At 44.4% G+C, this 12,973-nt stretch overlaps 1 protein-coding gene across 2 annotated transcripts; it reads left to right on the plus strand.

Moving 5' to 3' along the window:
• Nucleotides 1-559: 559 nt before the first annotated feature.
• zdhhc2 (zDHHC palmitoyltransferase 2) lies at nucleotides 560-12,938 on the plus strand. 2 transcript variants are annotated; one of them, XM_084940732.1, is made up of 14 exons: nucleotides 560-1,243; nucleotides 3,419-3,445; nucleotides 5,066-5,160; nucleotides 5,755-5,875; nucleotides 6,041-6,110; nucleotides 6,223-6,255; nucleotides 7,417-7,537; nucleotides 7,656-7,694; nucleotides 7,860-7,992; nucleotides 8,628-8,754; nucleotides 10,033-10,125; nucleotides 10,361-10,476; nucleotides 11,590-11,658; nucleotides 11,747-12,938. In XM_084940732.1, the coding sequence occupies exons 1-13, from the start codon at nucleotides 1,117-1,119 to the stop codon at nucleotides 11,628-11,630; spliced, it is 1,143 nt and encodes a 380-aa protein (XP_084796858.1). In that variant the 5' UTR covers nucleotides 560-1,116; the 3' UTR covers nucleotides 11,631-11,658; nucleotides 11,747-12,938. The 2 variants fall into 2 exon arrangements, with proteins under 2 accessions (XP_084796858.1, XP_084796867.1); XM_084940741.1 differs by lacking the exon at nucleotides 7,656-7,694 and having other exon boundaries at nucleotides 564-1,243.
• The last annotated feature ends 35 nt before the right edge of the window (nucleotides 12,939-12,973 follow it).

Here is a 12,973-nt window from a genome sequence, read left to right on the forward strand (position 1 = left end):
TAGGATTCTCGACAACACAGTCTGAAGGGGAAAAATATACGTTCTCCCTTCTAAATAAGAGGCCATGTTAACGCTGTAGCCTACACAACTGGAGCATGTGTTGATATGAAATGAGAAAAAGAGGTAAGAATACAGCCCGCACCCAGGAATGAGTAAATGTAAGGGCAAACACTACAAACTATTACATATTAATACTAATATTTATAATCTTATTTGTGCCTAGTCCCTTTTAAAATACTCAGAAGGTGCTCTTTACTTACATTTTTATGGGATATTTGTTTCTGTTTCCCTTCGAACCTCCAGTTCTTTGCTTTTTAAAAAATCATAAATCACTGTGCAAAACATGGCACACGCTATAGTGTGCAGTCTGCCTTTACAAAGCATTCTGCGGTAGGACTGCGAGAATATTTTGCAGGTGGAGATGCAGTAGAAGCAGCTGGATCGTGCAGACCTCCGCCTCCACTGTCAAGCAATGATTAAACACAAAGGAAGGACGGAGAGAGAGGGATAGAAGAGCGAACAAACAAACAAACAAGAACACAGAGAGCAGGATGAGTGTGTGAGGAAGGAGCTGAATCACATCACTCCATCTGAACAAAAAATAAAACAGACCAGAGAGGTACAACTGACCTCACAGTCTTGTGTAGACTGGACCTATATTTGTAGTCGGCGCGCGCGCACGAGTCCGTCTGAACTTGCTGAACCCATTTTCTGCGCGCGCTGAAAAATGTGCCAGGCTTGCAGCATCCCGCGGACGTCATGGCAACCTGTGGGGAAGCAGGCGAGCGCGGACTCGTAGTGAATGTGTGCTTGAGCTCGTGCACAGGTGTGCGTGAGCCGTCTGATGTGTTGTTGTAGTCTGTACTAGTAGTCGAGCAGGACGATCAGAGGGGAGAGCGGTGCAAGCAGCAGCAGCAGCACCACCACCACCAGCGGAGGAGGAGGCAGGGCGGGAGGCTGGTTTAGGATGTTGCGTCTGAGCTGTCGATTAGGCTGATCAGAGCCGGAGCTACGATGCAGTGACAGTCTACGGGAAGACACGCACACACACGCAGCGGGGGAGAAGAGGGGAGAGCACCACGCGAATGCGCACGGGAAATGATCCGCTCCTAGACTATGGCACCGTCGGGCTCGCGTAGTATCAAGCGGGGCTGTCAGAGAGTTTTGTACTGGATCCCGGTCCTGTTCATCGCTCTGATAGTGGCGTGGTCATACTACGCGTATGTTTTGCAGCTTTGCATAGGTAAGAATGAGCTGTCTCGGTAGTAAGGGGGGCTGATGTGTGTGTGTAAGAGAGAGAGTGTGTGTGAGGAAAGGGGAAATGCCCCTAACTGGTGTGTGTGTGTGGATTTTTTGAGATTGGGTGGAAACACATTTCTCTTTCAGCAGTTTGTGAATCAGGCTTGTTATTTATTTATTTTATTTTGGCATTCACAAGAATGTCTTGTTGTTTACGCAATGTGTGTGTGTGTGTGTGTGTGTGTGTGTGTGTGTGTGTGTGGACAGACACATGACAACAACACTTCAGCCAGTTGTCAGCATATTGTTGCAGGCAAGTGAGAAATGTGTATTTTCACAGTGCAACTGGAGGACTGTGCAGCCTGCTTTTATTATGAAGTATGTAGCACAGGGTGTGAGATTGGGATTGGACCATCTGTCTCAGATTATCTGATTCTAACACCTCTATCAGCACTATCTTAAAGTCTTACTGTAATAGCTTCAGGTTCAGTTTGCAGTAGCGTCATCGTGTGACAAACACTGCCAGCAATAAAAGTCTCTTATGGCTTTAGTCAGGCATCCTTCCTTCACTTCCCCTCCAGCTGCTGATCATTGGGTGGCGCGGTTACAGACGGCGAGTCTCCTCGGTGAACAGTGAGCACAAAGTTGACCTGGATAGTGAGTAATGGTTTCTAGGATGTCTCAGAGGAGTCTCGGCAGCCTACTCTTGTGCTCCATTTGGCACATTGTCAGACCACAAGGAAAGAAAATCTGCTCTGTCACAACAATAATGGAGAACATCTAATGAGACCAAACAGAAGCAGTTTGATGTTCTGGCCGATTGATCCTTTATCTGATCTTCTCCAAATTTAGACAGACACCAGAGCTTAGAGTGTGCAGGAGTCATAGTGTCATGACACAGCAGCTACATCCTGTCCCACGATGAACCTCTTCTAGAATTACAGGTCACCACGTGTCTGCCGCCACCCACGAGACTTCTTTCATTACTTCAGGGGAATAGAAAAATAGCCTTTTCTTTATATAACTGCGCTGTTTTGCTGAACAACGGGGAAACAACAGTGATGCTCTCGGGTCACATGGGACGGGCTGATGAAAACAGCCGCAGCAGGCCAGGAAAGTGGCCGCTCGGGGCCAGCGTGCTCTCCGCAGCCATACACAGAGTCAGTTGTGTGAAAGCATCATCAGCTGATACAGCTCGCTCATCAGCTCATGTTAATCCCATTGTCTGGCTTACATAATTCACCCCCAAGCAATCTGAGGTTGACCCACTTTCCCGTAACCCCCCCCCACTCACCCACAACATCAGCCTTTGAACAATCGATCGCCTTTTAAAGATTGTTAAAGAAGTGAAGTCAGATGATGTTTAGCTTCTTGTCCATTTTTGGAGACACTTTTTATCAGGAATGCAAACACGATTAGGGAGCGCTGATCCATGCACATGTCCTTAATCAAACACACACACTGTCAGACTCTGGGGTTTTTATGCTGGCATGGCAACACGCACACAGTTTTTGACTGTGTGCCACGATTCAGCTCCGTGGCTCACCTATTCTGAGTGTCTGTGTGTGTGTGCACGCCGCGTTACTGCCTGATTGCCAATGATAGATGATTCCGTATGCTTAACTAATCATTGCTTTGAGGTAAATGTAAAAAACACCAACAGGAAATTTCCCAACAGGTCTTAACCTCCGCCTTTTTAATGTTTGAGTCCAGCGCTGAAGGTGTGTGTGCGCCCGTGTGTGTGTGCAGGTTTTTTTGGGATGCTCATCAAGGTGCTCCTGTCAGCCTCCAGCTTCACCCGGTCCCTTCTGTGGGAATTCACACACTCAGACACAGACACACTCGCTGTGCAGGATGCTCCTCTGTTTTTCACTACCTGTACTCAATGCTCAGCTATGGAGGAACAATGAGTCAAACTGTTTGACAGGGAGCGTGTTGCATATTGATTTTGTGACTGGTGTGGGACCGGACGTTGGGACGGAGGCTCTACAGAGTCAGCGTTTCTCCGTTTTGCTGATTTCAATTCAGGCGCTGACTGATGGCCGAGCATATTGACAGTCACAGTGAGAACCACCCCACACGTGGGTCATCCCCAAGTTAAGGAAGAAATGTATATGTGAAAAATCTGTTTCTGGTAGTCTGACTGTGTCTTTTCACTGTTTCCCTTTCCATTCTTCAGAGTCCATTGAAGACACAGGAGAAAAGGGTAAGTGCTTTATAATGGCGTTTATCATCCTGAGCTCCATGAGGCAGCTGTTCTCTGTTAGGTGTTGAGCTGAGTGGCCTTTTAGTCTTTGCAAAGGTAAGCCCTCCAGCTGGGAATGTGCCATTGGGTTTTGTCATTAAACTATATGTTTAAAGGTTTTTATTTAGTGTGCATTTCACAATATGGAGGTAAGTTCAAAGACACCAAATGAAGACAGGAGTGGTTTGTTTTCAGCAGTCTTTTTAAGGAGGGAAGTTGGATGGAGTTAAATATTCAGACTCTCCAGAGGATAAATCCTGATAACTAGTAGCATTTAATGTCACTGACAGGTTAGATTCCACCTATTTTTTAAAAAAGAAAGAAACATGGCTAAATAATGTTAAAATGCATGGAAGTATAAATTAATTGCTTTGTCAGAAGACCTATTAAGCTGCTACGCTGTAAACTTCATTGTCATAGTTGGAAAATTCCAGTTACATGAAACTGATCTCAGTTCAGTTCAATTTTAATTATATTTGTCTTTCTTCGGCCGCTCCCTTTAGGGGTCTCCATAGCAGATCATCTGCCTCCATCTCACCCCGCCTCCAGCGTCCTCCTCTGTCACACCAACCCTCTGCATGTCCTCCTTCTCTACATCCTTCTGAGGTCTTCCTGTTTTCCTCCTGCCTGGCAGCTCCATCTTCAACCTCCTTTTTCCTGCTCTGCACATGTTCAAACCATCTCAGCCTTGCCTCTTTAGCTTAGCCTCCAACCTGAGCTGTTTTTGTCCATTCTGGTCACTCCCAATGAAAACCTTTGCATCCTCAACTCTGACACCTCCAAGTCCGCCTCCTGTCTTATAGTTTATTACAATTTATAACCTCACTACCATCTTGTAAACCCTCCCTTTGTTTCTTGATGCTATCCTTCTGTCACAAACCCCCTGATGCTCACCTCCACCTGCTCCACCCTGCCCACACTCTCTTCTTCACCTCTCTTATGCATTGTCTGTTGCTTTGGATGACACCAGGCATTTAAGCTCATCCACCTTCACTACCTCCTTGCATCTCCACTGTTATACCTCCCCTATTCACGCAGATGCATTCTGTCTTGCTTCTACTATAGATTTTCATTCTTCTTCTCTCCAGAGCATACCTCCACCTCCAGACTCTCTTTCACATGCTTCCTACCAAGTTTCATGAAATTCAGCTCAGTTGTTTTTGCTGACAAACAGCAATGGCACACTTCCACCCTGGCGCTCGCTTTAGCAGAGGAAATAATCAAAGAGACTCTCTAAATGGATTCTGTGCCTGCAATAAAATTTCCATCAGCACACACTTAAGGCATCTTAAAAGTAATTAAGCTGCATAGTGAAGCCATGATTGGCTCAATGCTGAGTTTATACAACTTGTTCATTGAACCTGATTTCTCCTTCACTTTGATTTACACCATCCCAGTGTTTGGCACAACAACAAATAATAATTACTGCAGGCTGATTTTAATACTCTACCGATTTTCCAATGAAAAAAGGCAAAACTGAATCACCAACATCGTTCTTGTTCAATGGAGTGTAAGTAAACGGTTAAACTCGCACCGCTGAAAATTGATGATAGTGTTCTTCTTTCTTGTTTTTGCTTGCAGTCGTATACTTGCTGGTGTACCATGTCGTTTTTATCATGTTTGTGTGGGCGTACTGGCAAACCATCTTCACCAAGTCCATGAACCCCCTGAAGGAGGTGAGTGTGTCCGACCGTGACGCAGCGTGCATGTCGCAGTGTGAAGGGAAGCTGTAGGTTAGAGCTTCCCCGTGTGATTGAATGCTGCATTTAGACTAATAATACTTTCCAGTGGAAGTGCCTGGATCTGCACTCTTAATGGTTCTGATCCTGGCCACAGCACTTAAGCCCCGCGGCGTGAACGTATGCATACATCTTAAGAGAAAAGCCACTGTTGCAATTTCCACAGAGGCGAACCGCAGACACGCAGGCAGCAATCATTGCTGTTTGTTATGGTTATTTGTTTCCACAGTGTTCGGTTATAAATTGCCCCAGTGCCTGCGAGGGCTGGAGAAAGCCCCCCCCCCCAAAAAAAAAAAAAAACCCAAAAGAAAACCCAGAAACAAATGGAAGAAACTGCCCTGCTAAGTTGGGTTTCACAGTAGTAGAAATTCCCGCATTACTGATTCTCACACAGCATGGGGCTTGTCTGGCAGAATAATTCAATCGGTTTTAACAAATGCAAAGAGGCGGTGAACAGCAGTGATGGGAGATTGGTCTGCTGATAAATCACAGGTGTTGTTTGCCTTTCCCTCCGTGCTCTGCCCTCCATAGTTTCACCTGTCCCACTCTGACAAGGAGCTGCTGGAGCGTGAAGATCGGGGAGAGTCTCAGCAGGAAATCCTGAGGAGGATAGCCAAGGATCTGCCCATCTACACCCGCACCAACTCTGGAGGTACAGTAACGGCACGCGGTGCCGCTGATGCAGAACAGCTGGAACAGTCTAGACTGACGCGCAGCTCTCACGCCTGTCACCTTGTTAGTCTGTGGTCAGGAGTTAGGAGAGGCTGCTGCTACTGCTGCTGACGGCTGTGTGATTGAATTGGCTGTGTCTCCTCAGCAATCCGTTTCTGTGACCGCTGCCAGCTGCTGAAGCCTGATCGATGTCACCATTGTTCAGTCTGTGATAAGTACGGCTCCTCGCTCACGCACCTTTAGAGAACAGACCGCACTATTCGCCGCACGCAGGTGCACAGAGAGTTACTCACAGTTTCACTGACGTCTCACCCTGCTGTGTTACAGATGCATCCTGAAGATGGATCACCACTGCCCCTGGTATGGAGTGACTGTCTTTTATTTAACACACAGTATTGGATTATTGACACTGCATTAGTGCACCGCTGTACTCACGTGCACTTATGCTCTTTAGCGATATAAATTCCCTTTCAGTAAAGCCCCACAGCAAGTTTCACTGCAATCCATCATACTGAGATTGCACCACATTGCCAGAGCATTCAAGATAACTAGCAAACAGGCCTCGTTTAGACCACACAGCCCAGCCCACTCTGTCCTAAAAGGAAATCAAATCATAAGAAGCATAAAAGCTAGTAATACTTAACAGTTTCATAATGGAAGTGTTGCATATCAGGCTAGTGGAAAAAAATATAGACTAATTTTTTGATGGAATTTTCATTTCTGCTTCCAATAATTTCATCATCACCTCTCAGCAAATTTCGATTCGGTGTACCAGCTTTCATTTTTATCTAAGTCAGTAAAGCCTTCTGGAAAAACAGAAAAAGTTTCAAACCCCTGACGTAGATGCACAAACAGCTTGATTTGATACTCTAAGCCACCAGCTGGTTCTGGCAGCAGAGGGAGACAAAACAAATCCGATCCTAGTGTGTCTAATTTTTGGTAAACACGACCAGCTTGTCGGCTCTCTTGTGAATAATGCACCATATCTGGTGTTCAGGGGAAAAACAGGAGAATCAGTAGGAACTGTGTATATAGTTTATACTGGGACATGAAGCAATAAAATCTGAGATTTCTAGTTATTTATTTAATTAGCTGGTTTTATTTGGGAGTGAAACCACACACACCTGTGCTGGTCTCTGATTGGTTAAAAGGACTAATTGCTGGTTGATGATTTTTCCAGCTAAAAAACCCAAACAAATTCACAAACACCTGATAGAAACACTGCATTTCTGTCACTTTGCTGCCTGGCAGACTGTATCTTCCCCTTTTGTTGACTGAGCTATGCGTGTGTATTATAAAAACCCCTTAAAAAAGCTGAAATAATAGACACAAATGTAACAGCTGCTTTCTGTCGACTTAGTTTCATTAGCTAACATTAAAAAAGGTCCCTCCCCCCAGCCCATCCCTGCTGCTCTGCACAGCGATGTAAAGGATGTCAGAATTGTCTGAGGAATATTGAAGTGTGCATACAATCGTTTCCATCAGCAGCCTGCGTCCTTTCATCCATTCGTTATTTTGCAGGGTGAACAACTGTGTGGGATTCGCCAACTACAAGTTTTTCATGCTGTTTTTGTTGTACTCGCTACTCTACTGCCTTTTTATAACTGCTACGGATCTTCAGTACTTCATCAAGTTTTGGACTGTAAGTACGAAGCGATCATGGTGTAATATGTCCGTGCGTGAATGTGTTGTTGTTGTTGTTTTTAATGAAAACTTGTTTAATCACAGATGAATATTTATGTTTTACCCTTTTTCACAAGGCTGGAGGTAGAGCACATTTCCGCCTAAAAGAATACCTGGTATGAACCAACCAGCTACTAAATTAGAGATTGCTTCCCTTAAAACAGCTAGTTGAAGTCTCTCCAGTTAGAGAACACCCGCTGATGAGATTTAGTTTATTCTTGTGTCAGCTTTGTGCCGGTGTAGCTCTGTTAAAGTGTGTGTGTGTGTTTTTCCCTTCTCAGAACGGCCTCCCAGACACTCAGGCAAAGTTCCACATCCTCTTCCTCTTCTTCTCGGCCTCCATGTTTTCCGTGAGCCTGGCTTCGCTTTTCATCTATCACTGCTGGCTCGTCTGCAAGAACAGATCCACTCTCGGTAGGTGGCGTCCTCCGCGCCTGCATGCGTGCGTCTGTGTGTTTTGAGTTTTGACGCAGTGTTTGCAAAGCCTCAGCTGGACACCAGCGCTCTGTTTTCTAGGAATCTGCCTCCTCTGTTTGCACAGTGTCGTCTTTGCACTAATGATGAAGGATGCTGTATGGCTTCCCCCCCCCCTTCTCCATCTGTCACCATTCTCATCAGCACACTGCCTTGATGAGCCTCTTTGGGCTGCTGTCAGACAGAGGGGTTTCCCATTATGCGTGCACAGTGGCACACTTTGTCCCTGTGCATGGAGGAGAGTGGATTATCCAGAGGAGTATATTACAGTGTAATGCAAAGACACAAGGCTGGGAGCAGTAAGCAGCTTAGTAAGAGACACTGATACGGTGTTCAGAGGGAGAAGTCACACCTGGCGAAACAGCCTGAGATCTAGTTTTTCCTGCACAACAAAGACACTTTGATTCCGAGTTGTTTTCTCGATGCCACAGTTCAGCCTGAGCGGCTCCCGCGATGATCCGCTGTTTGATCGAGCTCCAGTTTAAAATTAGCAGATTGTGCAGAGGCTGAGGAGGGAGTGCTGTGTTTCTAATTCTTCTTCTTCTTCTTCTTCTTCTCCTCATCTGCTGTTACAGAGGCGGTGCGTTCTCCGGTGTTTCGTCACGGCACGGATAAGAACGGCTTCAGTCTGGGCTTCAGCAAGAACTTCCGCCAGGTGTTTGGCGATGAAGTCAAATACTGGCCAATCCCTGTCTTCTCCAGGTGAGCTCATCAAAAGCAGCTTGAAAACCACTTCTCAAATACCAGACAAAGCATTCGAACCAGTCATAAATGATTAACATCAGCCTACAGAGGGTTATTTTACAGTTTATAAACCCCGATGACCTCTAAAATCTCAGTCTAGCCTGAAGAGCAATCAGGTCAGAGACTCGAGGAGCTGCTTCAGGATACAATAATGTGATCAGTAGAATTATAATCACCCCACACCTGCTGAGAGGCTAGTATGTGACTGAAAAATGTCCAAGCATGATATCAGAGCATTCTTTTATGGGTTTTTTTCCTGGTATCTCAAGTAAAGTCATACAAACAGCCTCTTCAGAATGTTATATTATTAGATCACAACCAGCTCTGAATAATGCCGGCATAAACATTTACACTTCGGTGAGTCATGTGGGGAATTCACATTTATAATCACCTTCATAATCATGTCCTTCAGGCAATGTTGAGAAAAAAAAAAGCAGTTTAGTGAATTATTTTAGCATATTTAAACACAACGTTGTCAAAGCAGCCGTGGATGAATGAAGTCAGCAGTGAGCTCAGGGATTGCTGAGCATCGCCACTTAGTTTGAAACAAAATGGTTCAAAAGAGACAGAAAGTCCCAGAAGAGACGGCAGCAGAGCATTAGATCTCAGGAAACAGCAACATCACCGCTGTGAGTTGATGCTGATGCTCCAGTTTTGCAGCTTAAATATTATTTTGTGAATATACAGCAATTTGGCAGTGACAGCCATATGAACTGCAAAGTAACAAGAATCTGACCTGCGATAAAAATGGAACATGGACTTCCTGGATGTCACGTTACAATTAACTACATGCCAAGCTATGCTGTTATTTAAATGTAAATATCTGATGTTTTAAAAATGAAAGCTGTAACCGTGCTTATTTGTGCTGTAAAGTTGGATTTTTTTTAACACTGGAGTCGATGGGGTTTGACGGAATGTTGGTGGCGGGCTCAAGTGGCCATTAGAGGAACTGCAGCTTTTAGCATTTCACAGCGGTTGGTATGAATAGCAGTTTTTGGTGGCTAGTGTTACCTAACAACACTGCACTGCATAACTAACTTTGCAGAGTCGTTTTGCTGCCTTGATTATCCATACATGCTTTAATATATATAATTTCAAGGGACTCATATTCAGTAAAAACATACACAGGTTTGCTTTAACAGAATCTGCTTAAACTTAAATATGCATCCATAACATAGAACACTTACAATCTACAGTAACTGGATCTGTGCTTCTTCTTGTCTGGTGGCCTTACAGTTTAGGCGATGGCTGTTCGTTCCCAACCTGCCTGGTGAATCTGGATCCGGAGCAGCCCTCCTCACCAACTGGCTCCAACCCAGCCAACAAGAGGTGAGTAAAAAATAACACCATCCAATTAATATGTGAACTTGAGTACTTTACAGAAACACGAGTCTGCACAGCTGCATATTAGCCTATAGGGGTTTTATCAATTGTGCAGATTTAATTATGCAGGAAAATAGATCACCCGTTTGCAGCTCCATTATCAGTGATTGGTCTCCAGGTTTAGATTACAGGAACATTTTTGCGTTGATTTTCACCCCCGGTTCTCTTTGTGTAATCTTAGTGCAGCAGAGGGCCGTCAGTTCCCCTCCAAACCACTCAGAGAAAGCCAGAGTCGTCTGCTCACCAGCACCCCCTCCTGGTCAGAGAATGAAACTGCAACGGACAAGGACAGGAAGGGTAAGATGATGCTCCTTCTGTAGGGTTCTCCGCAGCTGCTTGATGATAAAACAGCAGCACTGTACCAAAGTCTTGAGCCACTCATTTTCAGAAGAATGTTTGTTTTTTTTAGTAGCTACTGATCAAAGGCTGAGGTATGCCAAATCACACGAACCAGATTGAAAATCAGGCCTCATGGGGTGATGAATGCAAATTTGAAATTTTTGGCTCAAACATTGTTAGTATGTGCGAAGGACGAAGTACGGTGGCCCTGAGAGGCCAAACACACTGCAACTTAAGAAAACACTAGTAATAAGAAACACGTTGCAAAGCACACAAAACAAATGGGAAAAATGAAAACAGAAATAGGAAAAAACAGATTTCCAAAAGCACAACGGAAGTGTTTCTGGGGAGACAATAACTCGACGGACCAGTTGCAGGAACCAAAATATGCTAAGAATTGCTCTGGGAGACACTTAAAAGAAGTGGAGGATCTATCGGTTTTATGAGGAAAGAAAAGATGAGAGGTAAGTGTGTTAGCCTAACTATTAGCCTAAAAATTCATCCATCAGTATTATATGAATCATCAGAATAAAACACACCTAGCATATTTTGGTTCCTGCAACTGGTCCGTCGGGTTATTGTCTCCCCAAAAACACTTCCTTTGCTTTTTGAAATCTGTTTTTTCCTATTTGTTTTCGGTTTTTTTATTTCTTTTTTCCTATTTCCGTTGTGTTTTGTGTGCTTTTGCAGCGTTTTTCTTATTGCTGGTGTTTTCTTAAGTTGCAGTCTGTTTTTGTCCACTCAGGGCCACCATACAGGAGTGACGGTTGTGTCGACAGCCATCAGTAAAACACGTTGGAGGCTCTGTCATGGTTTGGGCTGCATTCCTCTCGGTCGTGTTTGGGATGTTGTCAGAATTTATGGAATTATTATTCTTTTTTGCATGGCAAAAATCCCAAACACGCAGTACAGTGAAATATGTGTGTGTGTGGAGCACCATCAGTCATGGATTGCTGCACCTATTTCCCATTTTCCAGTTAAAATGTTAAAAACTGAGTGCGAGCTCAGGAGTTTTGCACAGTACTGCACTCCAAGATGTTGAGTAATGTTCCACCTGTGTGTTTGATTCAGGTGCCAGTAACCCAGGGATGACCATAGAGAACGAGGCGTAACCACGTTTGACACTTTGAAACCAGAAATGTATGTTTACGCTCACGCATACCTTACCTGCAGAATGAGATTCAGGATTATATTTTTAAAATTCATGTTTCCTTGTTTTGTCTCGCAGGTCTATGCTGCCCCCTCCTCTGTGTCCGTGCCTATCAGAACGTGACGTGGTGGTGACATCATATTTGTCGTTTTCCATTAGTGCACCCTGCTTATGAGAGACTGACTTCGTTAACAAACCGGAGGAAAACATAATAATCGTCATTTACTTCTCTTATTGTTATTATCTGCTGCTGCCTGAAAGTTGGAACAAGTCGACCGTATTTGAAACTGCATTCCAATTATCCCGTTTTCTTTTTTCTATACAGACAAGCACACAGCAGCAACAGAAGAGCGGACTTTTTGCACTTTATGAACTATAAGTGAGCTGCTTTTGTACGTCCCAGTTCAAAAGTCTGCAAGTCTGTTCGTTTTCAGTCGTTCTCACAGCGTAGCGCTCGAGTAGATGCAGTTTGCCAAATGTTTGCTCTGAGTATAGATTAGTAGTGATGTTAATGTGCTATATAACTGACATTCCTTCAGACATTTTTCTTTTTCCGTTTCTTTTTTTGTCGTTTGAGGGGCTGGGGGCAGGTTTCTCCACCCGCTGTGTTGAGTATTGTGCAAGTTGATGAAATGATGCATGCTCTCATCTCAGGATGTCAACGCAAACACACCTTGTGAAGTGAACGTGTCCCCCGCCCACCACAGAAAAGAGTAGTTAGTAGTAATTAAATTCCAATAAGGGCTCTGCTACATCTTTATAGCATACATGAGGATGTTGCCGTCACACCTAAAAGCTGGTGGTGCTCTGTGCGTATGACAGCGCCCCACCCCCCTCAATCCCCCCTCCTGCCAAATATGTCCTACAGTCTGACGTCAAACTGCTGGCCAAAAAGCTTCCCGACTGTTCTGTCTATGAAGGGCCCGCCAGCAAAAACAAGCCTTTGTGCGATGCTGCTGCAGATTCTGTTGATTGTTTTAATATCTCACATGTTGTGGATGTACTGCAGAGCAAAAAAAGAAAAAAAAATCTGCTCCGGTCGCTTCGTGTGGTCTACTTTGACCTTCTGAGGCTGGAAACGATTAAAAGCATCACTGAAAATTAAAGAATGTACGCTCTTCTCAAAACAAAAAGCTTCATAGTGACAGTCAATGTTCGATCTCTATTTTTCTATTCTTCTGTGTATGACTTAAAGACTATATGGATGTGAGAGGCAATGTACTGTACAGTTGTGATGCCTTACAAGAATAAAATGAGCTCATCTTCGGTCTCACTCGATTCTTTAATGGAAGAACGCGAAGCCAC

Source organism: Perissodus microlepis, chromosome 2, assembly GCF_051167445.1.
Source record: "Perissodus microlepis isolate ML-2025 ecotype Zambia chromosome 2, ASM5116744v1, whole genome shotgun sequence".
In the NCBI taxonomy this organism is placed as follows: Eukaryota; Metazoa; Chordata; class Actinopteri; order Cichliformes; family Cichlidae; genus Perissodus; species Perissodus microlepis.